The 27,414-nt window shown below is 40.7% G+C and overlaps 2 protein-coding genes and 1 long non-coding RNA gene across 11 annotated transcripts in view; 2 read left to right on the top strand and 1 right to left on the bottom strand.

The window, feature by feature from the left end:
- MYLK (myosin light chain kinase) overlaps positions 1 to 2,240 on the top strand; it is a 270,323-nt gene extending 268,083 nt beyond the window's left edge. For 7 of the 9 annotated variants that reach the window (XM_029214523.1, XM_029214524.1, XM_029214528.1 and 4 more), the window contains one exon: positions 216 to 2,238. In XM_029214523.1, the coding sequence (XP_029070356.1) occupies positions 216 to 466 (251 nt within the window). In that variant the 3' untranslated portion in view covers positions 467 to 2,238. Of the gene's footprint in view, positions 1 to 215 lie in introns of all 9 variants that reach the window. The other 2 variants (XM_029214527.1, XM_029214531.1) reach the window with 1 other exon arrangement.
- On the bottom strand, positions 1,890 to 20,653 carry LOC114890706. The gene is made up of 4 exons (XR_003792347.1): positions 20,562 to 20,653; positions 5,248 to 5,340; positions 5,044 to 5,174; positions 1,890 to 2,884 (listed from the first exon to the last, which is right to left on the bottom strand). It is a non-coding gene; the product is annotated as an uncharacterized LOC114890706 (long non-coding RNA).
- An 84-nt stretch (positions 20,654 to 20,737) lies between these two features.
- Positions 20,738 to 27,414, top strand: part of HACD2 (3-hydroxyacyl-CoA dehydratase 2) — an 85,387-nt gene continuing 78,710 nt past the window's right edge. Inside the window, exons 1-2 of the mRNA XM_029214532.1 lie at positions 20,738 to 20,963; positions 23,500 to 23,617. Of these exons, the coding sequence (XP_029070365.1) occupies positions 20,809 to 20,963; positions 23,500 to 23,617 (273 nt within the window). The 5' untranslated portion in view covers positions 20,738 to 20,808. The remainder of the gene's footprint in view (positions 20,964 to 23,499; positions 23,618 to 27,414) is intronic.

Here is a 27,414-nt window from a genome sequence, read left to right as displayed (position 1 = left end):
ATGCCTGTACAATACCTTATGTGGCGTTTCTGATATTAGTGTTTACAATACATGCCCCTATTCAAATGTAAATATCAAAATAGATGGTAAAAGCCAACATAATTTCTTTCCCCTTTACCCCCTTAATCAATAGAGGTAGCTCAAGAGTTTGCATGAACTGATAAGAAGTTTTCAATAATAGTTTCTGCAACTTGTGTTCCCTCCCTGTGATACAGGATACCCAGACCCTGAGGTCGTCTGGTTCAAAGATGACCAGTCAATCAGGGAGTCCCGCCACTTCCAGATAGACTATGATGAGGATGGGAACTGCTCTTTAATCATTAGTGATGTTTGCGGGGATGATGATGCCAAGTACACTTGCAAGGCTGTCAACAGTCTTGGAGAAGCCACCTGCACAGCAGAGCTCATTGTGGAAACCATGGAGGAAGGAGAAGGAGAAGGGGAAGAAGAAGAGGAGGAAGAATGAAACAAAGCCAGAGAGAAGCAGTTTCTAAGTCATATTACAAAGACTATCTCTCTAAAGCTCAAAAAACCCAAGACAGTAAAAGCACCTAGTGTGATAGATTACTTACTTAGGTCATTTGGGGGTTGATTCTTCAGCAATAGTGGTTGATACCCAGCAGCGTTACTGAGGGGCATTAATTTAAATTAGCTGGCACCTTAAGATTCTAGTACAGCTAGATTTCATTTTGGGAAATCACCAGTAACTTGCCTGACCAACCAATTTTAGAGAAAAAGTAACATAAGGATGCTTTATCTGGACAAAGTCATATAAATTCTCCAACTGAAAGTACTCATGAAAAAACAAGGTCACAGCCCTGCCCAGAGGGTCCCTGGAGATGGGGGTCTCTCCCAGCTCCTACTCCAGAGAACCGGGTCTCCTCCAGTCCTGTAGCACTTCATTCTGCAGGCAGTTGAGCCATTTTAACTAACGAGGCACAATATTTCCAAAGTATACTATAGACATTTGAACTTTTCATTTCCATCCCCTGTTCTACCTGCCAGTTTTTCTGGATCTGGACTTGCCATGAGTTTAAGCATTAGGGACATTACACTTCTTAGATTCTGAAGACACGTCTCCTGCTCATGGATGACTGGCTTCCTTAGGAAAAACAGAATCTCCTTTCTTCCAAAATCAGTAGGAAATCTAAACTTATCCCCTCTTTGAAGATTTCTACAGGTACCTATGGAAAAAAAAATGGAAAGAAAATCCTTGTTAATGTGTTTTTCTGAAACCAGGATTCATACCTGCGCTGTTTTAGAATATCAGCTCTGCATGTGTGGTAAAGATTTTTGTGTTTGAATGTATGAAAAAACAGTTTGCTGAAAAGTTAGTCTTAATTATTTATTGGCCACTATGAAATAGATTTCAGCTATAGAACTCCACATACTTTGGAATCTCATTCAGGATAGTCTGAGTTTAATATACCTTCATTTTTAAAAGTGCTCCAGAGAACTCTACTTACCTTATGGATTCCACGAGACTTTTATTCTCGAATGTGCATCAATCATGCCTTGCCCCCCGACCTTGAAATATATTCTTAACCTGATAAATGCACTCAGATTTGCATCTTTAGGAATTTTTAACTTTCTTTCACTACATTGGCACTTAAATTTTTCTTTATAAAACTTTTTGAAGGGCATAAACAAAGACCATAAACTGATATGCTTAATACATTTCCTCTGTGTGTGTGTAACATTCCAAATACTTTTTTCTTTTCCACTGTTTGTAAAGCGCAGCAGTTTAATATTTCAAGGGACTTTTTGCGAGTTCCTTAAGAACTAATTTTAAATTACTTCAGTGCAATCCTACACAGTATCAACATTAGAATTTTGATGTTACTTAGTCTTATGTTATCTTCCATTCTATTTTTATCTGCTTCTTGCTGCTAGTTTCAAATTGCCAGTATTTTTCTTTTTGCTTTTTAAGCAGTTACAACATTTTTCATATAGCCACAGTATTGCCACAGTTTATTATAATTAAAGTGTTTTAAAATTTGATTTAGAGCATTCAAAGCTTTTCTTCATCACTTTTGATTGTGTTTAGACTATAATCTTTGTGTGCATGTATGCTGTATATGTGCGCGCATGCGTGGTGTGTATGTTTGTTTACAGGTTTTTTGATGCCTTCTTGAAGTTGTGTTAATGTTCTCCCAGTTTATTATGCCATCAGAATGGTAAATGAGAACACTACAACTGTAGTTAGCTCACAATTTTTAAATAAAGGCTACCACAGTGCATGCTGTTTGTTCAGTCTTTGCAGCCTTCTTTTCCCTTCCATGCCACCAGTTGTAGACGACCCAAACAGATGTCAGAAACTAAAAACAAATGCTCTGCTGCATAAATGGCTTACATGCTGGGAGAGACTTCCCTGGTGGTCCAGTGGTTAAGAATCCACGCTTCCACTGCAGGGGGCATGGGTTCGATACCTGGTCAGGGAACTAAGATTCCACATGCCTCGCAGAGCAGCCAAAAAAAAAAAAAAAAAGGCTTACTTGGTTGTGCTTTACTAAGGAACAGAATGACTTAGGCACTTCTAGTTTACTAGGTAGCCTAATTTGCACATTTACTTCAAAATTTCTCTCGAGCATCATTTTGGTTCAATTACATTCTAGTAGCTACAGTACGCTCATAATGCTAACATCTTACATTTTTAGTAGGTCACAAAATCATCATCGTCATTAATATTTACCAAGGCTTGGTCTGCATTTGTAACTTTGGTGCAGTTTGTTACTAGCAGCCGAGTGCTATCTTTCCATGTCTTGATAGTGAAGCATTTGTTCTCAGGAAACCATCACTCCTACTTCACAGGAAGTCTGTTTTCAGATATCAGATGGTGGGGCCCCCCCCAGGTCTCGAGTATTCAAACAATACTGTAGATATTCTAGAAAGAATCAAGACATACTATTAAATGTTAGACTAGATGATTCTATGATTCCACAGTATAGTCTGGAAAGAATCCATTGTCCAGATAATATTTAAATTGTTTCATTTTTTTAAGGCAACCACAATCCACAAATGTTCCTAGTGAGGAAATTATTATTTTTAAAGAAAAGGACTTTTTATTCCTCGCTAGTGAAAAATGTACCTTATATTCTGAAAGAAAACAAATAATTTCCTTCCATTCCATTCTCTTCCCAAACATATAAAAAACAATCCACTGATTATTCCTTACGTCGCAGAGCTTCATATTAAATGAATTTCTATGTATAACTAAAAAGACATGCTGACTGTTGTCAGCTCTAACTTAAAGTCTCTTTTTATCAAGATGTTTGAGTTCTACACATTTTAATAAAAATCTGTGCTTTTAATACATCTGTGCTAATGAGTATCAATGAGCTAAAGAATAACTGAATTCTAAAGAAACTCAACTCTCCACTTTTCAAGAAAACACAGGTAATACTACTTTCTTTAACCCTTGGGAATGCCTCTGTATTTCAAAAGGGAAGCTAATGTCTGTGACAGTCATTACTGAGGCTCTTTGCCCCCTGGCACGTGATTAGGACCACATTCCTGACTCCCTGTGTGAGATGGGAGATGGGGCTGTGTGAGGGACCTTCCAGTCAGCGAGGTAGAAGCAGAAGTGATGTTCATCCCCTCTGGTCCAGAGAATTTAAGTACTGGTGCAAGACTCTCCATAGTGACTGGCAACATGTCAGATGGTGGCTACTTTATCCACCTAGGTCCCAAGCCAATCCCAAATGAGTACATAACACAAGCAAGAAATAAATCTTTGTTCTTATAAATCCCCAAGATTTTAGCATTCTTTGTGGCTGTAACATAGCCTAGACTATCCTGTTATAAGGTCATCACTGTATTCTAGATCTATTCTGACCAATATGGTAGCCATGACTCACCAGTGACTTTAAATTTAAATTAATGAAAATAAAATTTAAAATTCAGTTCCTCAGCTGCACTAGCCACATTAAGTGCTCAATAATCACATGTGACTAGTGGCTGGCTATCTTATTGGACAGCACAGATTAAAACGGTCTATAAAGTTCTATTAGACAGCACTGTTTTAGATGGACTAGGAGGAAAAGAGAAACTCCAAATTTTACCTTAACTATGCATATCACTTTTCAAATTGTGAAATTAAAACATAAAAGTTTGCGTGAAATCAGTCTGGAAAGTATGGTCTATAGTTTCATCAATCATATTGGATAACACAAACTCAATACTTACGTTATTGTGTTTGATTATTTACATTCATATATTTTTTCACTTTTTAAGACATTTTAAAAGTACCGGTTCTGTGCTTCTCACCACAAAATCGAAATAGAGACCTGCAATTCACAAGCAATTACCAGATTACTTGTGATATGAAGCAACCAGTTAGGCAAAAAAAATCTCTGGTGTTTTTGGCACTTGTAGCTACTTGAGACAGGGGAGCATCCAACAGGGACAACTGAGATAGCAGAGAAAGAGACAGCATCCCTGGGGCAAGATTTCCCCGACAGTGAACCAAAAGGAAGGGGGAGGGGCCATCCTGATAGCTACAGTCATTTTAACCTTAGTGGCTTTGATCATAACTCCCTTCCCATTGGAACTGGAAATACCCAGGAGATCTACAGCACTTGGAGACAACAGTCAGTTTCTAACTGCTGGTTGTTTGAAATTTTAGCTCATAGGCGTTGCCGGTGTTCCAAATGCTTGTACATTGCAAGGAGGGCTTCATGTCAGAGACCACAGCCCCAGTAGTGACCACACAGAAGTACATGATAAATCTTCACAAGACATCATTATTTGACTCTCTGGGACTAGATTTCCTCCAGCTGGAGATAACTAAGGAAGAAGAAGGTTACAAATTAACCTAAAAGTCAATTCATTATTATTAGCTTCTTTTGGGCAGACACCAGTAGCTTCCAACAGTTAAGAGACGGTTAAGCTATAGGGCTTCTCCACAGTCTTGCTCCAGATAGTATGTTACAATGACCAATAGCCTCTGGTCAGATTCAACAGACATTTATTAGCAAGCAGTCATACAGCCTATTCTGTAAGCTCCATGAAGTCCCAGATCTGTCTCTCCAGAAAGCATCTCACCTGTTCACTGAAAGCAAGCACTGCAGGATACGAGGGGTAGGATCTAGCTGACCTGGGAAATCAGCCAAGTGGAATCAGTTCCAGCTCTGCTTCTCACTGGAGTTGTGTAGCTTGTGCTTCAGTTTCCTCACCTATAAAATTAGAGAAATTATATTTCCTCCTTCACAGATCGTTATAAAAATTAAAAGAGCTCATGCACAGTACCTGATCCTTACGGTCAGCTCTATTCTTCTAGCACTCGGAGATGCTAAAGATGTGTCAGGAACATCCTCTACCCGCAAGGAACTGATAATACTTCTGTAGAAACAAAACAAATAAGTGGAAAAGTTATACACTAATGAAAGATGGGAAGAATTATTGAAATTCACCCACCTCCGGAGAAACATCTTTGTAACTGAAAGTGCACGTATGAAACACAACTGCTCTGAGTTTAGGAAATGCTACAACTGCCTTCTTGGTCTCCGGAAAAGTTTTAACTTCCAGTCTCTAAATACTCTCTTCTTCATAGTCAAAAGAGAAAAGCTCATCTGACCTTATGAGCCTTATTTTCCAATCAAGAGGAAATTTCTCAAAGTTGGCTTGACTTTAAACTCACACTTAACCTTTAATCCCCAAAAGTTCTCTAATTTTTAATTTATATTTACAAAAGCTAATTCACATTGACTTGTTTCTGGCAGTATATTAACCACAGAACAAAGAGGGCTCTGCTAGGCAGTCCCAGGAAAAGACTAGGTAGACACCTTTTTTAAGTTGTCTAGAAAGCTCGAAATGCTCCTATTTTCTGGAGAATCAAGAGATTAAGGGTTTAGAAAATGGGAAGCTACCATAGTCGAGAGAAGACCAAACATGAACTCCAGAAGACAAGCAGTAACCGTTCTCTTCAGAACCCCATTAAACCAAGGGTGAAGGAATACTTTTTTTTAAAGCTATAAACCCCTCAAAGACAAATATGGGAGAAGAAAGATGAAAAATACCAGAATTTTGGAAGATGGAAAGCAAACGGATGAGCGGGTAACTTACTTAGAGCACAGAAGCTGAAACCTGACTTCCTGCAGAGAAGAAGGCCAATAGGAAGGCAAGTCGGTTCTACTCTGAAGAAGCCTAAAAGGTTAGAGACTGAGGGAACCATGTACCTATGAAGGGGAGCCTCAAAAGGAATGTAAGGTATCAACTCACTGATGCATTGAGGTCAATGCAGGTCAAAAGTCCAACCAGGAAATCAATGCAGAAGTAGGATGGGATACATAGGAGTTAGGACAGACAAGGGTCCAGAGTCCAGGAAGTCAGTCTGAACACATCAATAGTACCCATGTTCAAAGTACAGAAAAGAGCCTGATCCTGGAAAGGCATCTGCTTGCTCAAGGAGTTTTTAAAGACAGATAAAGTCATTTAAAGTTAAATTGGTTGTCCAAGAAGCCAAATCATTTAGACTTTTAATAATGCACCCAGTTAATGAGGGAGATCAGCTCGGTGCTTTGTGTCCACCTAGAGGAGTGGGATAGGGAGGGTGGGAGGGAGACACAACAGGGAGGAGATATGGGGGTGTATGTATATGTATAGCTGATTCACTTTGTTATACAGCAGAAACTAACACACCATTGTAAAGCAATTATACTCCAATAAAGATGTTAAAAAAATAAAACAGAAATAAAATGCACCCTGTTAATGAATGTCTTATATTCATTTATTTAATGTAGAAGCTCAGTTAACTAATTTCCATTTAATCCAACTTGCCCGACTTAACCACAATTTTCATTCTTTCTGTAAAATAAATGAACTGGAGCCCACACACTTCTGTTCTACTAACTGATGGCCACTGAGTAGTAATATTTACCAAGAGTGAACTGGATTTGTTCTTAAACTTCTTTATGCCAGTTGTACAACTGTAATTACATAATTTAATCATTATATAAATCAATAAAAATGGGGTGCTAAAGGGAAGACAAGCTGTTTCTATGGAAACTAAATTGAGGCTAGTGGTCATACGTGGCGGATCAGACACCTGAATATATCTCCTGCCTCCCAAAACCTCACTAAAATGAAAGTAAAGGCACAAAAGGCATTAAACCCACAGGGCAAAGAATAAGAGAGGTGATACATTAGACTTGAGTTGTTGACAAAATTTTGGGATAGACTAATTGGTAAGTAATTTCGTTTCAACTTTTTCCACTCTGCAAGCATCTTCAGGCGAGAAAGCGTCAAAAAGCAAGCTGAGTCCTACCACAGAACAAGGCAAAAAACAGAGGAATTAGACTGACTGTCCCCCCTCCATCTCCTCCTTTAGCCCACAGGCCCTCTGACAGTCTCTCCTCAAACGCTGGCAGGAAAAGGGGTCTTTTAAAGTTAGACCAGAGGGAAAAAAATAAATAAATAAAGTTAGACTAGAGAAGCTGTAGATTGGTGGACAACAGGCACAACTGAGAGTGAGAAGTAGCAACTCAGAAAACACAGGGATCGGGCAACAATCCCAACACAGAGAACATCAACGTGTTCTCTGTATCTATGATGTTGGTTGGGTTTTTGTTGTTCTTGTTGTTGTTGTTTTATATTGCACATACAAGAGATGTCACAGTATTTGGCCTTCTTTGTCTGACTTATTTCACTTAGCATAACGCCTTCGAGGTCCATCCATGTCACAAATGGCAAGATTTCGTTCTTTTTTATGGAGATTATATATATATATATATATATATATATATATATATATATAAACATCTTTATCCATTATCTGTTGATGGACACTGAGGTTGTTTCCATATCGTGGCTATTGTAAATTATGCTGCAATGAACATGGGGGTGCATATATCTTTTCTAGTTAGTGTTTTCATTTTCTTCAGATAAATGCGCAGAAATGGAATTGCTGGATCATATAGTTATATGATCATATAGTTACATTTTTAACTTTTTGAGTGATCATATAGTTATATTTTTAACTTTTTGAGGAAACTCAATACGTTTTTCCATAGTGGCTGCACCAATTTACATTTCCACCAACAGTGCACGAGGGTTCCCTTTTCTCCACGTCCTTGCCAACAATTGTTCTTTCTTGTCTTTTTGATAAAGTCATTCTAACAGGCGGGAGGTGATGCTTCATTGTGGTTTTGATTTTCATTTCCCTGATGATTAACGATGCTGAGCATCTTTTCAGGTACCTGTTGGTCATCTGTATGTCTTCTTTGGAAAAAAAATGTCTATTCAGATCTTCTGCCCATTTTTCATTTTTATTTTTATTTTTTTTTGCGGTACACAGGCCTCTCACTGTTGTGGCCTCTCCCGTTGCGGAGCACAGGCTCCGGACGCACAGGCTCAGCGGCCATGGCTCACGGGCCTAGCTGCTCCGCGGCATGTGAGATCTTCCAGGACCGGGGCACAAACCCATGTCCCCTGCATCGGCAGGCGGACTCTCAACCACTGTGCCACCAGGGAAGCCCAAGTTAGTGATTCTTGATATAGAATGCAGGGTACACAAGTTCGTGCCCCGATCCATCCAAGATGGGGGGAGAAAAAACCAACATGTCACTGCTATCTACCCTCATTAGAGGACATAAAGGGATTCGTTTTTGATAAACTTAAAAAAATTTTTAAAAAAAGGAAAAAATTTACTCACAAAACCACTCATTGGGGGAAATAAAGCAGAATACATATAAACAGAAAGAACATTAAAAAAAAAAACCTAGGGCTTTCCTGGTGGCGCAGTGCTTGAGAGTCCGCCTGCCGATGCAGGGGACATGGGTTCGTGCCCAGGTCCGGGAAGATCCCACATGCTGCAGAGTGGTTGGGCCCGTGAGCCATGGCCGCTGAGCCTGTGCGTCCGGAGCCTGTGCTCCGCAATGGGAGAGGCCACAACAGTGAAAGGCCCGCGTACTGCAAAAAAAAACAAAACAAAAAACCTAATGCCCTTACTCAGCCAAAGATAAACACTAATAATATATTGGTATATCCCCTTATAGATTTTTTTCTCTCTATAGACAGATATACCTAACTGTTTTAAAAATAAGATCTTAGTACACATCATGTATAGTCCACTTTTCTACTTAATATATTCTAAACAATTTCCATATCAAATGCATCTCTGCATTATTTCCCCAACTTTTTATTTAAAATTTTTTCAAACTTGGAGAAAGACTGAAAGAATAGTTCAATAAACACTCTTAAACCCTTCAGTAGAATACTGTTGGGAGATGATCCACTCCATATTGTTCGAAGATGATCCACTCTGAACATCTCACTTTTCTGGACAATTCAGGTCTTCTGATCAAAAGCATTTACAATCAATTCCAGTATTTGTATAAGGAGCTGAAGGGGATCAAAATGTACCACCCCCAAATACGCCACTTTGGCATAAGGACGATTTTGAGCTGAAGGCAAGTGAGAAACAGCAGATACAGAAAAGGCTCTCTATCCTCCCCCTATTTGCCTAAAAGCAGGGCATAAATTTCCCTTTGTGAATGTGTCCCCATCCTCTCTCATATATCAGGAAGAGCAGGATAACAATTAATCACCAGACACGAGTTGACTCTAAACTCGTCTCAGCCCAGAGATGGCAGCTACATAACAAACTTTACTAAAAACAACCCTTATCTTCCATTAATTTTCCCCACAAGTTTACCTTCCCACAATTTACTGCCCATAAAAACCTAAACCCACGTTCCTTTGTCTTGTCACTTCTCCACAAATTTATTGCTCTTTGTTAAAATGGTATATAACTCTCTGGGTCTGACCACCTCTTTGGGGTTTTCACTTCATTTCTGTGAGGCCCCCCACATGTATATGAAGTAAACCTTTTTCTCCTGTTAATGTTTTATCTGTTCAATTCGCAGGGTCCCAGACACTGAACCTAAGAGGGTAGAGGATAAAGGGTTTTTTTTTTTTCCTCCCCTACAGAGACATTCCAGTAGGGAAAGGATTAGATATGTTTCTCTTCCCAGAGATGTTCAGAATAGTAAAGATAAAGACCACTCCTTCCCATCTTGGAGAAGACTGGCTTACATTCTAGAATAAAGACAAGGTTTCTCTCTCTTTGGAGGGCAGGAGAGACAGGTCACCAGCAGCCATATATAAGATCAGAGTTTCCTAATATTTGTATAAGGAGCTGAAGGGGATCAGAATGTACCACCCCCAATATGCCATTACAGGGTTCCTCTCCTGTAATGCACCCCACTGCATATGCAGGTACCATCTGGCCCTCACTATGTTGCCCTGTGTGGATGGGGCTTGGTAACCAACATAAGATGTTGCTCTGGCTGCTGCTTTTGCCATGAATGATAAACTGTTTTTGTTTTGTGGCTCAGAGGGCTCATTATTTGTGTGTGTGTGTGTGTGTGTGTGTGTGTGTGTGTGTGTATATGTAACAGTATAATATATATATAAATAACATGTATATTTTATTTTAAATATATAAACATATACATACATCCTCTTCCTGCCCCTCTATCTGGACCCAGACTAACCCCCACACACATACCTTAAGCCACAAAGTGTACCCTGAGATCAAGCTCTGCCCTGCTCCTCTTCCTGTGAAACCCCACACTCCATCCACCTGGACCAGGCCCCAGACCATGTGTGTCCCCCATGGTATTCAAAAGAAGAAAACATTTCCTCATTGAGGGACCTGGGTGAAGAGGCCAGCTTCCTCAGCACAGGGTACTGGAACTTGGGCTGGGTCACAAAGAGAGAACAATGCCTTGAGGCTGTCCTTTGGGAGGAAGACCCCAAGAATTGGCAGTAATGGTCTCCAGGGACAAAAATCTGGAGCCCCTTGCTGCGGCTGGGCCCTGAAAGAAAAATATACATGAAAATACAAGAGTGTGTGGGGTGGGGGCCAGGCCACCTTGTTAGCTTGCAGGCAGAGTAGACATTTCTGACCTGTTATAGTTTTTGTCTTAATCAAATCATTTTCCACATTTGCCCTTTGCTCACAATTGCTCTCACACTTGTGCTCTGTTACACACACACACACACACACACATTTATTTTTGCTGAATCATTTGAAAGTAAGTTTCTGCAAAATCATTTTTAATGTCTGAATGTTATACTATTTTAAACCTCTATCATAATTTAACCAGTCTGTACTGCTGGACATTTAGATTATTTACAACAGTTTGATACTGTAAATAGTATTGTGATGAGCATTTATAACTAACTAAATCTTTTTTCACACCCTAAATTTCTTAAGATAAACAGACTCACAGACAGAGAACAGACTTGTTGCCAAGGGGAAGGGGAGTGGGGGAGGGAAGGACTGGGAGTTTGGGATTAGCAAATGCAAACTATTATATATAGGATGGATAAACAACAAGGTCCTCTACATGGGAACAGAATCTAAAAAAGAGTGAAGATATACACATACACACACACACACACACATATATAACATTTACTTTGCTGTACAGCAGAAACTAACACAACGCTGTAAATCAACTATACTCCAATAAAAATTTTTTTTAAAAATCAAGGTCCTACTGTATAGTACAGGGAACTGTATTCCATATTCTGTGATAAACCATAATGGAAAAGAATATGAAATGAATATATATAACTGAATCACTTTGCTGTACAGCAGAAATTAACACAACACTATAAATCAACTATACTTCAATAAAATTAAAAAAAAAAGTTGAGCTAAATTCCTTAAGATAAATTCCAAGAAGTGTACTTATTGGGTCAAAGGACATTCATGGTTTGAAGGTTTTGCTATGTATTGTCAAGCTGCCTTCCAGACAGTGTATCTATCAGTCTGTACATTCAGTAGCAAAGTTTCAGAATACCCATGTCCTTATATCCCTGCTAACAGTATTATTTTTATCTTTGACATTCTGAAGAAGAAAAAAATAGAGGGTGTCTATCTCATCATTTTAATCATCATTTGTTCATAAATGTTATTTATCTTCATTGGTGTGTTTATTAACCATTTATAAGGAGACCTATGGTCTGAAGCTGATCATAGAAAGTCATCAAGTACTAAGGCAGTTATCTCACAGTCTCTCATAGAGGGTCTCCTCTCTCCACATCTGCTCAGGTGTCAGTTTCCCCAAGCTCAAATTCTCAAAAGAATAATGTGATATAACCTTTTCATATTAGTCATATCACTGGCCATTCTATGGGCTAACTGGAAGTTTAGAGTGGAATTTAGAGTTTGAATCCTATCACTCACCCCTCCTTTTCTGCAGGGTTTTGTATGATAATGAAACTATAACAATTCAGGAAGGTGGGGAATGACCTCAGCACCGTCTCCCATCTGGCCATTAACAGAGAGCCCCCCACATGAAAAGATGCTCAACATCATTAACTATTAGAGGAATGCAAATCAAAACTACAGTGAGATACCACTTCACACCGGTCAGAATGGCCATCATTAAAAAGTCTACAAATAACAAACGCTGGAGAGGGTGTGGAGAAAAGGGAACCCTCTTGCATTGTTGGTGGGAATGTAGATTGATACAGCCACTATGGAGAACAGTATGGAGGTTCCTCAAAAAACTAAAAATAGAATTACCATAGGATCCAGCAATTCCACTCCTGGGCATATACCTGGACAAAACTATAATTCAAAAAGATACATGTACCCCTATGTTCATAGCAGCACTATTCACAATAGCCAAAACATGGAAACAACCTAAATGTCTATGGACAGATGAATGGATAAAGAAGATGTGGTACATATATACAATGGAATACTACTCAGCCATAAAAAGAACGGAATAATGCCGTTTGCAGCAACGTGGATGCAACTAGAGATTATCATACTAAGTGAAGTAAGTCAGAAAAATACCACATGGTATCACTTATATGTGGAATCTAAAATATGGCACAAAGGAACCTACCTACAAAACAGAAACAGACTCACAGACACAGAGAACAGACTTGTGGTTGCCAAGGGGGAAGGGGTGGGGGAAGGACTGGGAGTTTATGTAAACTATTCTATATAGGATGGATAAACAACAAGGGCCTACTGTATAGCACAGGGAACTATATTAAATATCCTGTGATAAACCAAAATGGAAAAGAATATAAAAAAGGAATGTCTCTATGTGTATAACTGGGTCACTCTGCTGTACAGCAGACTGGCACAACATTGTAAATCAACTACACTTCAAAAAAAATAATAAAAGAAAAAGAGCGAGCCCTATAAGGGTATGTTTTGGGGTATGTGACCAACCATGAAGATTGCTGACATCTGGACTTCCAGCTTCCTGAATTGAAGATAGCCTGGCCAGTAGCACAGGGCTGATCAGAATTACATCCTACTCCCTATTCCCAATCACAGGCAGAGAAACTAGAAAAGAGAGAGAATGGTGCACTGCAGGGCAGAAGTAAGAGTCAGCCTGGCTGCCTTTCCTGACTGTGCAGAATCCCTCGTCCCCCGGTTAAAACATGGCCCAATGAATTTCACAGATCTTAATCATATTACTCTTTCCTCCTCCCTGCGGGGCCAGATATGTTTATTTCTGATATTTCCTGTGATGGGTGTCTTTCATTTTTGGCCACCCAGTATCTAAACACACTTCCTATTTGGAGGTAATTCCAATAAAGAAGCTCAAGTGTGGGCAAATAGCCCCTTTCCCATCTGCCTTGTCTCTAGAATTTGGGCATGTCAACTTCCAACAATATGCTCCTACCTACAACCTTGACTCTGGAGTATATAACGCAGAGAAGTAAATGGCAGTTTAGAATCTTTCCAGAGGTGACAGAGGAAACAATAATGGCAGCATCCGATGCCCAATGGTGGCTGTGCCAATGACAGAAGTTGTTAGATACTAACCAGACTCTTCCTGTGTATTGATTTGGTCTCTATTTTTAGAGGTCTAATTTCCCTTGGCTCCTGTCGATGTTCCAAACCTTATTCTTCAGCTTTTCCATCAATTTTGTGAGCTATCCAATGTCCTTTCAATACACTCCTCTCTAACTAACCAGTTTTGGTCTCCTTTGTTCAGGAAGCTGGAAATCTGATTAGTACATAACCCCTTTTGTACAGAAGTTGCTTTTTTATGGAGATGAAAAGACAAGGAAGAGGGGTGCCTCCCTATCAATAACTCCTGGACCAGGTGCCCAGCTCAAGCCTAGAAGTATCCACTATCCTGAATATGTGATAAACATTTCATTGCTTTGTTGTATAGTCTTACCATCTGTATATGTATTTCTATCTGTAGTCAAAGGGATGAAGATAATAGGGTACAAAACATGGCCACTATCTGTCACCAGGGTTTTGCCTCAGCAGCTTCTCTTAAAAAGAGGTGCTAGGGACTTCCCTGGTGGTCTAGCGGGTAAGACTCCATGCTCCCAAAGCAGGGGGCCTGGGTTCAATCCTTAGTTGGGTACCTAGATCCCGCATGCCACAACTAAGACCCAGAGCAGCCAAAATTAATTAATTAATTAATTAATTTTAAAAAAGAGGTGTCAGCGATGCTGTCCCCTTAACATCTTTTTTTAAATATATATATATATATTTATTTATTTTTGGCTGCGTTGGGTCTTTGTTGCTGTGCCTGGGCTTTCTCTAGCTGTGGCGAGCAGTGGGTACTCTTCGTTGCAGTGCACGGGCTTCTCATTGCAGTGGCTTCTTTCGTTGCGGAGCACAGGCTCTAGGCGTGCGGGCTCAGTAGTTGTGGCTCCCGGGCTCTAGAGCGCAGGCTCAAAAGTTGTGGTGCATGGGCTTAGTTGCTCCACAGCATGTGGGATCTTCCCGGACCAGGGCTCGAACCCATGTCCCCTGCATTGGCAGGAGGATTCTTAACCACTGCACCACCAGGGATGTCCCCCCTTAACATCTTCATTATACCCAGATTAACTACAATAGCTTCTTACATGATCATCCTGATGCAGTATTTCCTACTATCAGGACTCCTCTTTATTTTTATTATATATCATTTATGTACATCAAGCATATAAAGTATATCTAACATATAAAGTATAAGCAAAAAGCACCCAAAACATAAATATACATCTCAATGAATTATCACTAAGAGAAAACCTATATAACCACCACCCAGGTCAAGAAATAAAGCACTTCCATTACTCCCAGAACCCCTCTCCCCACCACTCTCCCAATCCTTGCTACTTGTCCCCTCTTGGTCATAAATTCCTCCCTCCCCACTATCCACCTATCTTACCTATCCTGGGTAAGTATCCACTATCCTGACTTTTGTGATAATTTCTTTACTTTTCTTTAGTTTTACCACCTGTGTATGAATCCCTTAAACAATATAATTTTTCATTTAGCCTGATTTTTAACTTTAGATAAATGAATCATACTGTATGTATTCTTCTGTGCCTTACTTCTTTCACTCAATATTGTTTGAGATTCCTCTATTATAGCTGAATAGAGCTGCAATTTGTTCACTTGCATCGCTGTAAAGTATCCCATCGTAAGATCTACAATTTATTTATTTATTCTACTGTAGATAGATGTGTTGCATTCAGTGTGGGACTATAACGAAAAATACTGCTTTGAATATTCTGATATATGTACCCTAGGGAATCTTTAAGGCCATCAACCTGGCATTAGAAAAACAGTCATGGGATATATGTATCTTTGACTTTCCTAGATAATGCCAAACTGCTTTCCAAAGTGAATGCGCCAACCCACCACTTGCAGTCCCCTCACCAACAACTGGTGTTAATCAAACAGTTTAATTTTACCCACTCTGGAGAATGGCTAATGGTATCACACTGTGCCTATAATTTTCATTTCCCTGATTAATAAGAGGTTGAACATATTTGCATATGTTTACTGGTCATTTATATTTTTTCTTTGGTAAAGTCCCTATTCAAGTCTTTTGCCCACTTTTTCAATGTAATTATCTCTTACAGATTTGAAGGAGTTTTCATATGTTGTGGAGACTAGTCGTTTATTAATTACGTGTGGCAAATATCCTCTCCCACTCTGTACCTTGCTTTTTTTTGCTTGTTTTATGCTATCCTTTTATGAACAAAAATCCTTTACTTTAATATAGTCAAAGTAGCAACCTTTTCATTTATAGTTGGTACTTTTTTTATCTTGTTTTAAAATTCTTTCCTTACCTTTGAGGTCATAAAGATATTCTCCTATACTAATTCTAAAAGCTCCACTTCTGATCCACACTTTGGAGATACCCTTTACTTTCCTGCAAAGTCAGCAATGGTTTAAAAAGAATGTTTATCATTTTTCAAGTCTTTGGGGTTTTCCCTCCCTCCTTCCCTTTCTTTTGGTAATGGAATGCGGTAGGCTGAATAATAGCCCCCAAATATGTCCATGCTCTAATCCCCAGACTGTTACTTATAAGGTAAAGGGGACTGGCAGATGAGATTAAGTCAAGGATTTTAAGATGGGGAGAGTATCCCTGACCATCAGGCTGGGCCCAATGTAATTGCAAAAGTTGTTATAAGAGAGAAGCAGGAGAATTAAAATCAGAGAAGGTATTCCAACAACAGAATCAGAGACTGGAGAGACTGGAGAGATGTGACTGTGAGCCAAGGAATGGCAGCAACTTCTAGAAGCTGGAAGAGGTAAAGAATGGATTCTCCCTTGGAGCTTCCAGAAGGAACCAGCCCTGCCAACACCTTGACTTTATCCCTGAAAGAATCATTTTGGACTTCTGATCTACAGAACTTTAAGAGAATAAATTCCATGATGTTTCAAGCCACTAACTCGTGATAATTTTTTACAGCAGCAATAGGAAACTAATAAATGGGAGTTGATTTTTCTTTTCAGATAATACTTTCAACCTATAACTATTTAAGAACCTGATTCATTACCATGTCTTAGTTCAAATTTAAATTCCTCAGTCCAGCAATCAAGTCCCAACTATTTATTTAGACTTATTTTTATCCCTTCACCCTTGTTAGCCTTCTGTAGACACATGGCTGTGTCCTCTTACATTTTTTACCTTTTATCTTCTCTCACTTTAATGACTTTCAACCTTTTCATAACACATCCCTATGATTATGTTTGAGACATGCCTTCGGGAAGCTTTTCCTGACTTCTCTCCTCACAACAATACTGCTTTGTAGTCCTCAGAAATAATGTTTATTTAGACCACTCTAACCTGCTTAACATTCTCAATTGTTCTTTGAATGTAGCAATTCTCCCAATACTCGGCTTGGAGTAAGATACTTGGAGGCATATAATATGCATTCAGTATCTGTTGTTTTTATCTGCTGTATTAGTTTTCTGTTGCTGCAGTAACAAATTACCACAAATTGGGTGGCTTAAGACAAATTTGTTCTCTCACAATTCTCTAAGTCTGAGATCAAGGTATTGCAAGGCAAGTCTGTACTGCCTCTGGAGGCTCTAAAGGAGAATCCATTCTTTGCACCTTTCAGATTCTGGTGGCTGTCAACATACCTCGATTTGTGGTTCATCACTCCAATCTCTGCCTCTGTGGTCACACTGCCTCCGTGGTCACACTGCCTCCTCCTCTTCCTGTGTGACTCTTTTTCTCTGTGTGTCTATTCTACAAGGATAAGTGATTGCATTTAGGGCCCACTGGATAATCCAAGATTATCTTCTCATCTTAAGATCTTTAATTTAAATGTATTTTCCAAATACGGTAACATTCACAGATATTTGACATCAATGAGGGGGGGCATTTTTCAGCCTACCATACCTGCCCAACATCTATTCTCTTCTTCTGATAACAACTCCCTTATTACTTTTGGGGGCACTATATCCCCCAAATGCGGGGGATGCATAAACTCAATTTATATAGTTTGGGTGAAGCCTCCCTCCTCCTGCTATGTGTATATGACAAAGACCTGGCCAGTCAGCATATTCTATCCCCTTTGGCTGCAATGATTGGCTCAGTGATGGGCATGTGACTCAAACTAAAGAGATTACTTTCCAGGGCTTTTATTGGAACAAATGGGATAGAGCTGTGGTTTGTTGTTGTTGTTCTGGGACTGCTAGATTAAGCAAAAGAAATATAGTGACTCCCTTGCTGGGGAGAGTAATGAGAAAACCCACAAAATTGAAGGAAAAGCATCAAGTACCAGACCTCAGGGACTGAAATCAAGACCCAAAGCCCTCAAAACACAGAGTTCCTCGTGTTTGCTTGGTTTCTCCTCTCCCCACATGGAAGGGAAGGTGACTGTCTGGAGCCAGGAGCGCAACCTGTTATTTTTAATAATCCTGACAAAAAGATGAACGCTACACCCCAGCATCCTCATATCAATTTCACAGAAGAACTCTAATGAGCTCTGCTTGTGTCATGATAGTCCTAAGGCTTGAAATAATTACTTTTGCTAGAGAAATCATGCTTGATCCAGACAGAATCATGTTGCTGGCAATGTGTCAGGCAATGAAGGGGAAAAACACAAACACAAACAACTCAAACCACTACTACAAGAAAATACCACTATTCTTATGAAACGTGTGGTCTATTGGGGAGAGAAGTCACACGAGTAAATATAAAATTACTGTGGCCTGTGTCATGAGAGGAAGTACGTGGAGACAAGGTGAATGACTCATTCCAGAAGTTTAGGGAAAGTGATAGCAAACTTAGATCAGAAGGAGGAAGGTAGGGATGGAGATTCTAGGCAGAGAGAACAACAGGCTCAAAGCCCCTGTGGCAGAAAGGCTCATCACTCATTGGAAGAACTAAGATAAAGGTAGTATGTCTAGGGAGAGCATGGTGTGACGTGAGACTGAAGAAGCAGGTAGGAGTTAAGACCATGCACATTATTGTGGGTCACATTAAATATTTTATACTTTATCATAAGTGCCATTAAAAGCCATTTAAATGTCATAAGAGAGTGGTGGGGAAGGTAGTAGACATGAACAAGTTTGGATTTGGAAAAGATCACTGTGGCTATACTGGAGAGAACAGACTGGAGTCTAAGTGACTGTAAGAAGATACGTTGACTTTTAAATTGATTTCCGACAGAGCTTTATGCATTCCTGCCTCCTACTTTCCCACTAAGCAGGTTATATTGGGAAAAATATCAGTTAAATGAATGAAAGAAGCTTTTAGTGATTATCTGCTCTGCAAAATGACTCACTTCATTTCCTTTGCAAAATTTTTTCCCTCTGATCACAGTCTGCAATGTGAGTACACCAACTTGCTCTTTAAAGAAGTCAGGAAAACCAGGCAACAGGATCTCTGCACAATCTGTGGGGCTGTAGGGATGGGACACTGACAACCGTTTAGTTGTTACCTCTCAATCTTTAGATGTCTCATGGCTCTAAATACCATCACCGCCCTGATGGCTGTTAAATTTATACCTCTAGTCCACACTTCTCCCTGGAACCTCAGTGTCTATATCTGTCTACTCAACCTCTCCACTTGAATGTCTAATAGACGTCAAGCTCAGCAAGTAAAAGATAAAATCTCAGATTTCTGCCTTCAAAATAGCTTCTTCTACAACTCAATTATTCCAAGCTACTCATAATGTCTTTTACCTCACACTCCACAGCTAACGTATCAACAAATCTTATCAGCGCTACTTCTAAAATATGTCCAGAATTCAATTCAGTTTTCATCACCTCAATTGCGACCACCCTGGCCCAAACCACTACTCGCTACGGCCTGGATTACTGAAACAACTTCCTAACTGATAACACTCTTCACCAACTAACACAGTTATTTTCACCTGGCTCCCTCTATAACGTCTGGGAGACCGAGGACTTGTCTTTCACTTAGTGCCATGAACCCCAGTGCAATCTCGCAGACGCTCCATAAAATAAATACTTACTGGAAAGAATAAATAAGCATTGTATACCACCACATGTACAGTAATTAATTTAAAAAGAGATTTGGGCATGAGAAAATTGACGGTTAGGAGACTTCTAGTACAAACCAAAAACCGCTAGAACAAGCAGTGAATGGAAAGTGGGGTCAGCTGGTTGAAGCAGGTTCCACAAGCTGTCCCGCTTTCCTTAAGCAGACATGTTTTCGATATAAGCCAACATCCCTCTACCTTGGAATACTGTGGGTGGAAAGCTTCTCGCTCCACTGGACACCTCACCCTTAGCCGGCAGCCTAATCGTCTCATCCTCGTCCTGCTTCGACGACGGGCTTCGGCGACGGGCGAGCCCACGCGGCTTCGGGCTGGAAGACGCATTTGGGCATCCTCTTGGCCCTCAAGAATGACACTGGATCCTAGGCCACACGGGCAACTTTAATCGGATAGGAAAAGGGGCATACTTCTCGTTGACGTTCTCCACTGTACAAGTAACTTAAAATCGAAAGGCAGGGAATAACCCTTCAGAGACAGAATCTTCAACCCGGCTAGCAGTTAAGATAAAGGGCAGTTCCCGCCGGCCTCTAGGGATGATGGGAAGCGAAATCAGCGTCAATTGCCCTGACCCAAAATGGCAGGTTACTCGAACCGCGTGTATAGGGGTGAAGATACGACCACTGGGAGAAGTCAAGATGAGAAGGGAAAATGAAAGCATCATTTTATTAATCCCACACAGAGGCGGAAATTATAGGAGAGAGAATAACCAGGGATGACAAAACATCCAGACGGCAGAAACAAGTGGCCTGTCGAATAAGGCCAAACACAACATTGACCTAATCCAAGATGGCGCCGGAGGTTATTACCGGGAGCGCAAAAGCGGCGGTGATTACCCTGTTCCACGATGGCGGTGGCGACTGAGGCGAGTGGAGGGGCGGGAGGGCCGGGAGCGTCTTTGCCCTCCTCCAAGATGGCGGCAGCCGTGGGCGCTGTCCCTGGCTCCGCCCCGCGGCCTCGGCCCCGCCTCTCCCTTGTCCTTCCCTCCACCCCGCTCGCAGTGGCCAGTCTGGGCGGAGGTGTTCGCGCGAGGAGAGCGTGCTCCCGGCGTTTGATATGGCGGCAGCCGCGGCGACTGCAGCGACGAAAGGGAATGGGGGCGGCGGGGCCCGGGCTGGGGCCGGCGAAGCCAGCGGCTCACGAAAGAAAAAGGGCCCGGGGCCTCTGGCCACGGCGTACCTGGTCATCTACAATGTGGTGATGACCGCGGGGTGAGGCTGGGGCTCGGGAAGGCGGGGAGAGAGTCTGGCCGGGGAGGGGGCTCTGCGGCAGGAGGAGCGGCCCGGCTGGCCCGCCGCGCGCAGCGCAGCCCCGGTGGCGGGAGTCCGGGCCCCGGCACCTGGGCTCCGGGGGCAGTCGAGGCTGAATCCTCCTGGGTGCTTGCTGGGGGCCGAGCAAGTTCCCAGGTACCGAGCTGGAGTTCCAGTGCTCCAAGGGGCTCGGGGGAGGCTGCCCAGGCGCTGGTCCGGAGGGCCTTGGGAGGACGTATGGGCTGGCCACACGTCCATGTCTGGGGGGCGTTGTGCCGGGCGATCCTGCAGCGCTGAGAGCCCAGGCGGCAAGGCACGAATGGCGAGCTGTTCTCCCCAAAGGGAGTGGAGGGAGCTGTGTCTGCAGAGTTGACCATTTATTTCGGCGGCTGTTTTCAAAGTCCAGGACGAGCTTTAATGGGAAAGGTAGTGGAACAGCGTTCAAAGTTTTTGCCCAGTGACATGAGCAGTCCTGTGCTTTAGGTGAGTTTAGACTTCGTAGGATGGATTGAGGTGGGGAAGACACTAGAGATGGAAGGCAGAGTTACTGGGGAGAAGCGGAATAGACCCTGGAAACAGATTTTACCCCCTCTTGTTTCTCCTTTATTTCAGTCCATCCCTTGTCGCAGCGAGTTTTTAGTTCTAGTTATGACACTGTGTGACCTTGGGTAAATCATTTTATTTCTCTAGACCTCCGTTTTTTCATCTGTAAAAACTAAAGAGTTGAGCTAGGTGATCTCCAAGATTCCTCTAATTCTCTGACCCCATGATTTTTGATGACAAGGATCACAGGATCAGCCTGTTATATATTTTTAAATTTTATAAATTTGTAAAAAAAAAAATTCTTAACATCTTATTATGAAAATTTTCAAACATATAGAAAAGTTGAAAGAACTGTATAATGAACATCCAGTTTTATTTATTTTTAAAATAGATAATACATTGGCCAGGTGCAAAATTGAAAATGTATGCACGGGCATACAGTGAAAATCTTCCCTCTACCTTCCCTTCCACCCAGATTTCCTCCCTGGAAGGCAGATAATTTTGTTTATGTTTCAGATACTGATACAAGCAAATATGTGTACATGGGTATTTTTAAAATATGAATGCTAATGATTAGCATTTCAGCACCTTGCTTTTTTCACACACACACACACACACACACACACACACACAAACACATCTTGAGAGGATCATAGGCTTTATGGCTAGTATTAGAAATAGCCAGTATTGAAACCTAGGCTCAGAGAAGTTGTGACTTGCTTGACTTGAGGTCACAGAACTTGTTAGTAGTAGTTCTGGGTTTAGAAGCCATATTACAGATGCACGTTTTCTTTATCACATAAATGGTCACAGAATGATTTTAAAAGAATATTCATCAGTGCATATGTGTGTATTTATATATAAAAATTCTTGTCATCTTAGCAAGGACTTTGATGAGAGCATTGTGCTGAAGAGGGATTTTAAGATACATTGGGGAAGACGAAAAGAAGCCTTTATTCCTGAACCATGAACATGGAGAATGGGGTGGAGGGTAAGGAGTGGTATCTTAAACCAGAAGAAAAGTTGGGGATATGAGAGTAAAGTAAGCTTTTTTTCTAGGCTACTGAAAATGCTGAACCAGTTACACCATTAAGGAATTCATTTCTGTTTTTTTTTTTTACAAACTCTTGTTCGATGTATTTGTATGATAGTTTCTAGAAATAACATAGACCACATACCCCACTGCCTAGTTAAGATTTTACACATAAATAAATCTGTTAGCACCTTCAAGGAGACACACCTTAATAATGATATACCTCATTTCATTATGGAACTTAACAAATAAAAAACTACAAGGCCTGAGAAATTTATTTTGGAGGACAGTAGAACAGAAATGTAGAGTTCAGAGCCATATGCCTAAGTGCTTCCCTGTTTTGTATTGATCTGGCTTTCTTTACTAAATTGATTTTGGGAATCTCAGCTTAAAAACCTTTTATTCTTTTTAAAAAACCATTTATTCATATGTCATTTGCAGTCTTTTAAAAGAATAGATTTTAAGGTAGGGGTATGTTCAATGAGATACTTCTATAAATAGTTTAAAACATCTCTCCACCCTGTTGTTATTACAGACCCTTTAACTGCACAGGGCATTTAAAATTTTCCTTTAATAGTTTTTTTCTCTTGTCTTGGACTTCCTGGCACCTAATTTAGCTGCTCAAGGACCAATTTAGCTTATTTCCCTCCTTTTGGTCTTGTTCTCAACGGGCAAGTTTGCCAAAAAGCCGAGCTCCAGATGGGTGAGGTGCCACTGTGCTTTTACAAAAAGCACTCTTCGTAGGGTGCTGCTGGAGGTGCAACATTTCTGTGCATTACATACAGCTTAGCGTTTGAGAGTGATAATCAATAAACCTAGGACACAGATCTTGAGGTCACCTTTAGTAATATCTGATTGCCACATCTTTCTATTATAATCCTACTTACTTTTTTTTTTTCTTCTGATTGCTCTTTTTCTTAGGTGGCTCGTTATAGCTGTTGGTCTGGTCAGAGCATACCTGGCTAAGGGTAGCTATCATAGCCTTTATTATTCCATTGAAAAGCCTTTGAAATTCTTCCAAACTGGAGCCTTATTGGAGGTGGGTCCTGAGATTTGTTGTTGTTGATTTCTGTTGTTTTAAAATTAAAAACAAGCTACTAAATTATATTGAAGTAGCCATGTTTCTGCTGGATTTGCTTTAAATGTTGAAAACTTGCCTCGTAGAACGCCATGTATAATGTTGATACCTGGTTTATCTTTTTGACATTCTACATAAATAAGATCTCATTTAACTTGTATTACCTGGAATATATTTTACATTTAACTTTTATTGGCAATCAAATGAAACAAGCTTATATTAGGATTTTAAAAAATTCTAGGGACTTCCTAGGGAAGTGTTAGCAAACTCAGGTACTTACAGGGACCGGGCATATAATGGGAACAGTGAAGTTGGTGAGTGTAGGATGTCAGGAGTGATAGATATAAGAAATAGTAGAGCCTGTTTAAAATCCTCCAAAAACCTTTTTAAACAATAGTTTATTAATTTCCCTGTATTAAGGGTAATATATATATCAAGTCCTGTCTTCTGGGGTAAGTATATGATAGGATTTTTGACTTGCAATTCAAATTATTTTAAGCAAAAGGAAATTTATTGGCTTCTGTAGTTGATAAAGATAATAGGGTTAACTTACAAAATCAAAGGAACCAGCTTGGGAATGAGAACGAAGGATGTGATGTTGCAGCACTCTCTTTCCATCTCTCATCACTGCTTCTCTCTATTTCTCTTTGAATATTAGTCTTAGGCTCTCCTACTGCAGATTGCCTTCTCCACCTGGTGGGAGAGAGCTTATTTTTTCAGCATTAGGGAAGGATTCTGGTTGGTCTTACGTAGACCAATCACTCTTGCCAGTGATGTGAAATACTTGATTAGTCAGATCTAGGACACATGCCCATACTTCTGGCCAAGGGACTGTAGACTTCGTTAATGGAAAAGGGGGAATGAGGTAGCTTTGGGCACACACCATAGCTGCCATAGTTCATTATGGTGAAAAATTTTCAGGTTGCAGAGAAGATCTGATATTCAGTTTCATTTTACCTAGCCTTTAGGCCAAGCCCATCATGACATTTGGAAGGCTGTTTAAGAAAAGACCATTTATCTCCATGAAATGAGATGTTACCTCAACCTCTCACCCTCTTTTTTTTTTTTTAATTAGTTTATTTACTTATATTTGGCTGCGTTGGGTCTTCGTTGCTGCGCGCAGGCTGGGGGCTACTCTTCGTTGTGATGTGTGGCCTTATCATCGCAGTGGCTTCTCTTGTTGAGGAGCACGGGCTCTAGGATGCATGGGCTTCAGTAGTTGCAGCATGTGGGCTTCAGTATTTGCAGCATGCGGGCTCAGTAGTTGTGGCTCACAGACTCTAGAGCGCGGGCTCTGTAGTTGTGGCACACGAGCTTAGTTGCTCCACGACATGTGGGATCTTCCAGGACCAGGGCTCGAACCTGTGTCCCCTGCATTGGCAGGTGGATTCTTAACCACTGCGCCACCAGGGAAGCCCTCACCCTCATTTCTGGAAGCAGAAAGTTGTAGGTTTTGGGTTTTTTTCTCCCAGAAAGCAGAGAGATTTCAATACTGTCCATACTTATATGTTTAAGTTAGATGGTATGATGAAATGAACGTACAGCTGGAGGCTGAGTGCCCTTATTCTAAGCATGCTGGTTTTACCAACTTACTTTGTGAATTTGGGCGAGTCATTTATCTCTTGTCCACCTTGTTTTCTCATTTGTAAAATAATTAGTTTGAAGTAGATTTGTAAAGTTCCTTTCTGCTCTAACAGATTGAGTTTGAGGAGAGTAGCAAATCCTTGTGTGGGCCATATTGTAAACTTAGAGGCTTAAATTTTGGGGGGAAAGGGGCAGTAGTAAATAAGTATCACTTGTCTGTCAGAGCTTTGGCCAGCACAGTTCTCAAGCTACAGAGAACCAAGTTTGGAGTCAAGACCATCAGAAACTGCCTGAGTGCTTGATATAGTAAGAAGTTGTATCCAACTGGAATACTTCAATAATTTACTAATTTAAAGGGGGTTCTGTCTCTGTAAGACTTGGTAATATTAGAGGTATAATTTTTAAAATTTAAGGATATCTTAGGGAAGGTTGTGACATTAAATAGTGTGATGCAAAATCTACTCAGGAACCAAATCTTAGACTTGGAGGGATTAGCGCATTTATCCCTATAAAATTTTTAATAGGGATTTAAGAAAATATTTTGGAGTTCTGGTTTTATCTCTGTTATCCCCACTAAGAACCAATTAGGTGACAAACCCTGGATTTGATTTTGGGAAAAGAACTCTGCAAAATGAATGAAGACTCCCTGGGATGTGCAGAGAATTAGCTTTGTAGATGGCAGTGATGGCAGTAGACCCCTCAACCTGGGACAAGAGAGCAGGCTTGCTAGAGCTGCGTCTCCTGAGCCATCCATTAAGGAATGTTTTATTGCCTACCTAACCTACATAGTATAATAATGTGCTTAGTGTTGTTTAATTACAGATAAGTTGTCCTTATGGGAATTACTAGTGCTTGACAATAAACCGTGTTTATAGGAGGAAAAAATGAGTCCAGGGAGGTCAGCTACTCACTTATATCTCTGCATGAATATTCTGAATAGTAATCTGTGTGATTATTCTTTAGTAGGTTCTGTGGGAATTTGCTTTAAGAGGAAATAGAGATTACTTGTTCTCAAGAAACTTCAAATCTTCTTAGGAAAATATAACACTTTGCTTTTTAAAAATATAAAACATTTACTAAGCAAGTGTAAATGGGCATGTAGTAGTGTAATACAGAAAGACTTTCTGAGAAAATTAAATGATTTTTTGCAAAATGGGTACAAAGATATATTGAGTTTGTGATACAATAATATAGCTTTTTAAAAAAATATTTATTTCTGGGGCTTCCCTGGTGGCGCAGTGGTTGAGAGTCCGCCTGCTGATGCAGGGGACACGGGCTCGTGCCCCGGTCCGGGAAGATCCCACATGCCGCAGAGCGGCTGGGCCCGTGAGCCATGGCCGCTGAGCCTGTGCGTCCAGAGCCTATGCTCCGCAACAGGAGAGGCCACAGCGGTGAGAGGCCTGCGTACTGCAAAAAAAAAAAAAAAAATTATTTCTTTGGCTGCACCAGGTCTTAGTTGCGGCGGCAGACAGGATCTCCATTGCCGTGTGCGGGATCTTCATTGTGGCATGCAGAATCTTTCTGTTGTTGTTGCAGCATTCAGGACCTTTAGTTGCGGTATGCGGGACCTTTAGTTGCGGCATGTGGGACCTTTAGTTGCAGCATGCGGGATCTAGTTCCCTGACCAGGGATTTATCCTGGGCCCCCTACGTTGGGAGCATGGAGGCTTAGCCACTGGACCACCAGGGAAGTCCCAATAATATAGCTTTTTAATAAAGTAGACAGAAATCCTAATTTTTTTCCACATACGTATCCAAGAATGTCTTCAGTAATTTTTATAGATAGTTTTTCAAAATATTCCACAGGTGACAGTTAAATAAGTATGTGTTTGAGTCACTGTAATGGGTGCCATGGAGGTTGAGCCCTTGCTAGTAAAGACATTAAAATCTTACTGGGTAGATGACTATGTTAGGACTCTTGGCTGGAGATTATAGAAACTGCCTTAACTGACTTAAACTGTAAGGGGAATTTATTATAAGTGTATAGTATGTCCCATGGAATCCAAGGGTGGGGATGCAGCTGGCCTTTAGGAATGGCCTGGAATCTGGGACTGGAGCACCACAGGGAACCCAGGAGGTCTTGCTCTGTCTCTTATCTCTACTATTGTCTCTCTCTCTTTTTCTCTGATTCTTCTCTTCTTGCAGACTGGGGTTTTTTTTGGTTTCTTAGTCTGT

The sequence above is a fragment of the Monodon monoceros genome, unplaced genomic scaffold (assembly GCF_005190385.1).
Source record: "Monodon monoceros isolate NGI ecotype Baffin Bay Population unplaced genomic scaffold, NGI_Narwhal_1 Super_Scaffold_11, whole genome shotgun sequence".
NCBI lineage: Eukaryota > Metazoa > Chordata > Mammalia > Artiodactyla > Monodontidae > Monodon > Monodon monoceros.
The sequence above is the reverse complement of the archived record's forward strand: the minus strand, read 5'-3'. Positions and strand labels throughout refer to the sequence as shown.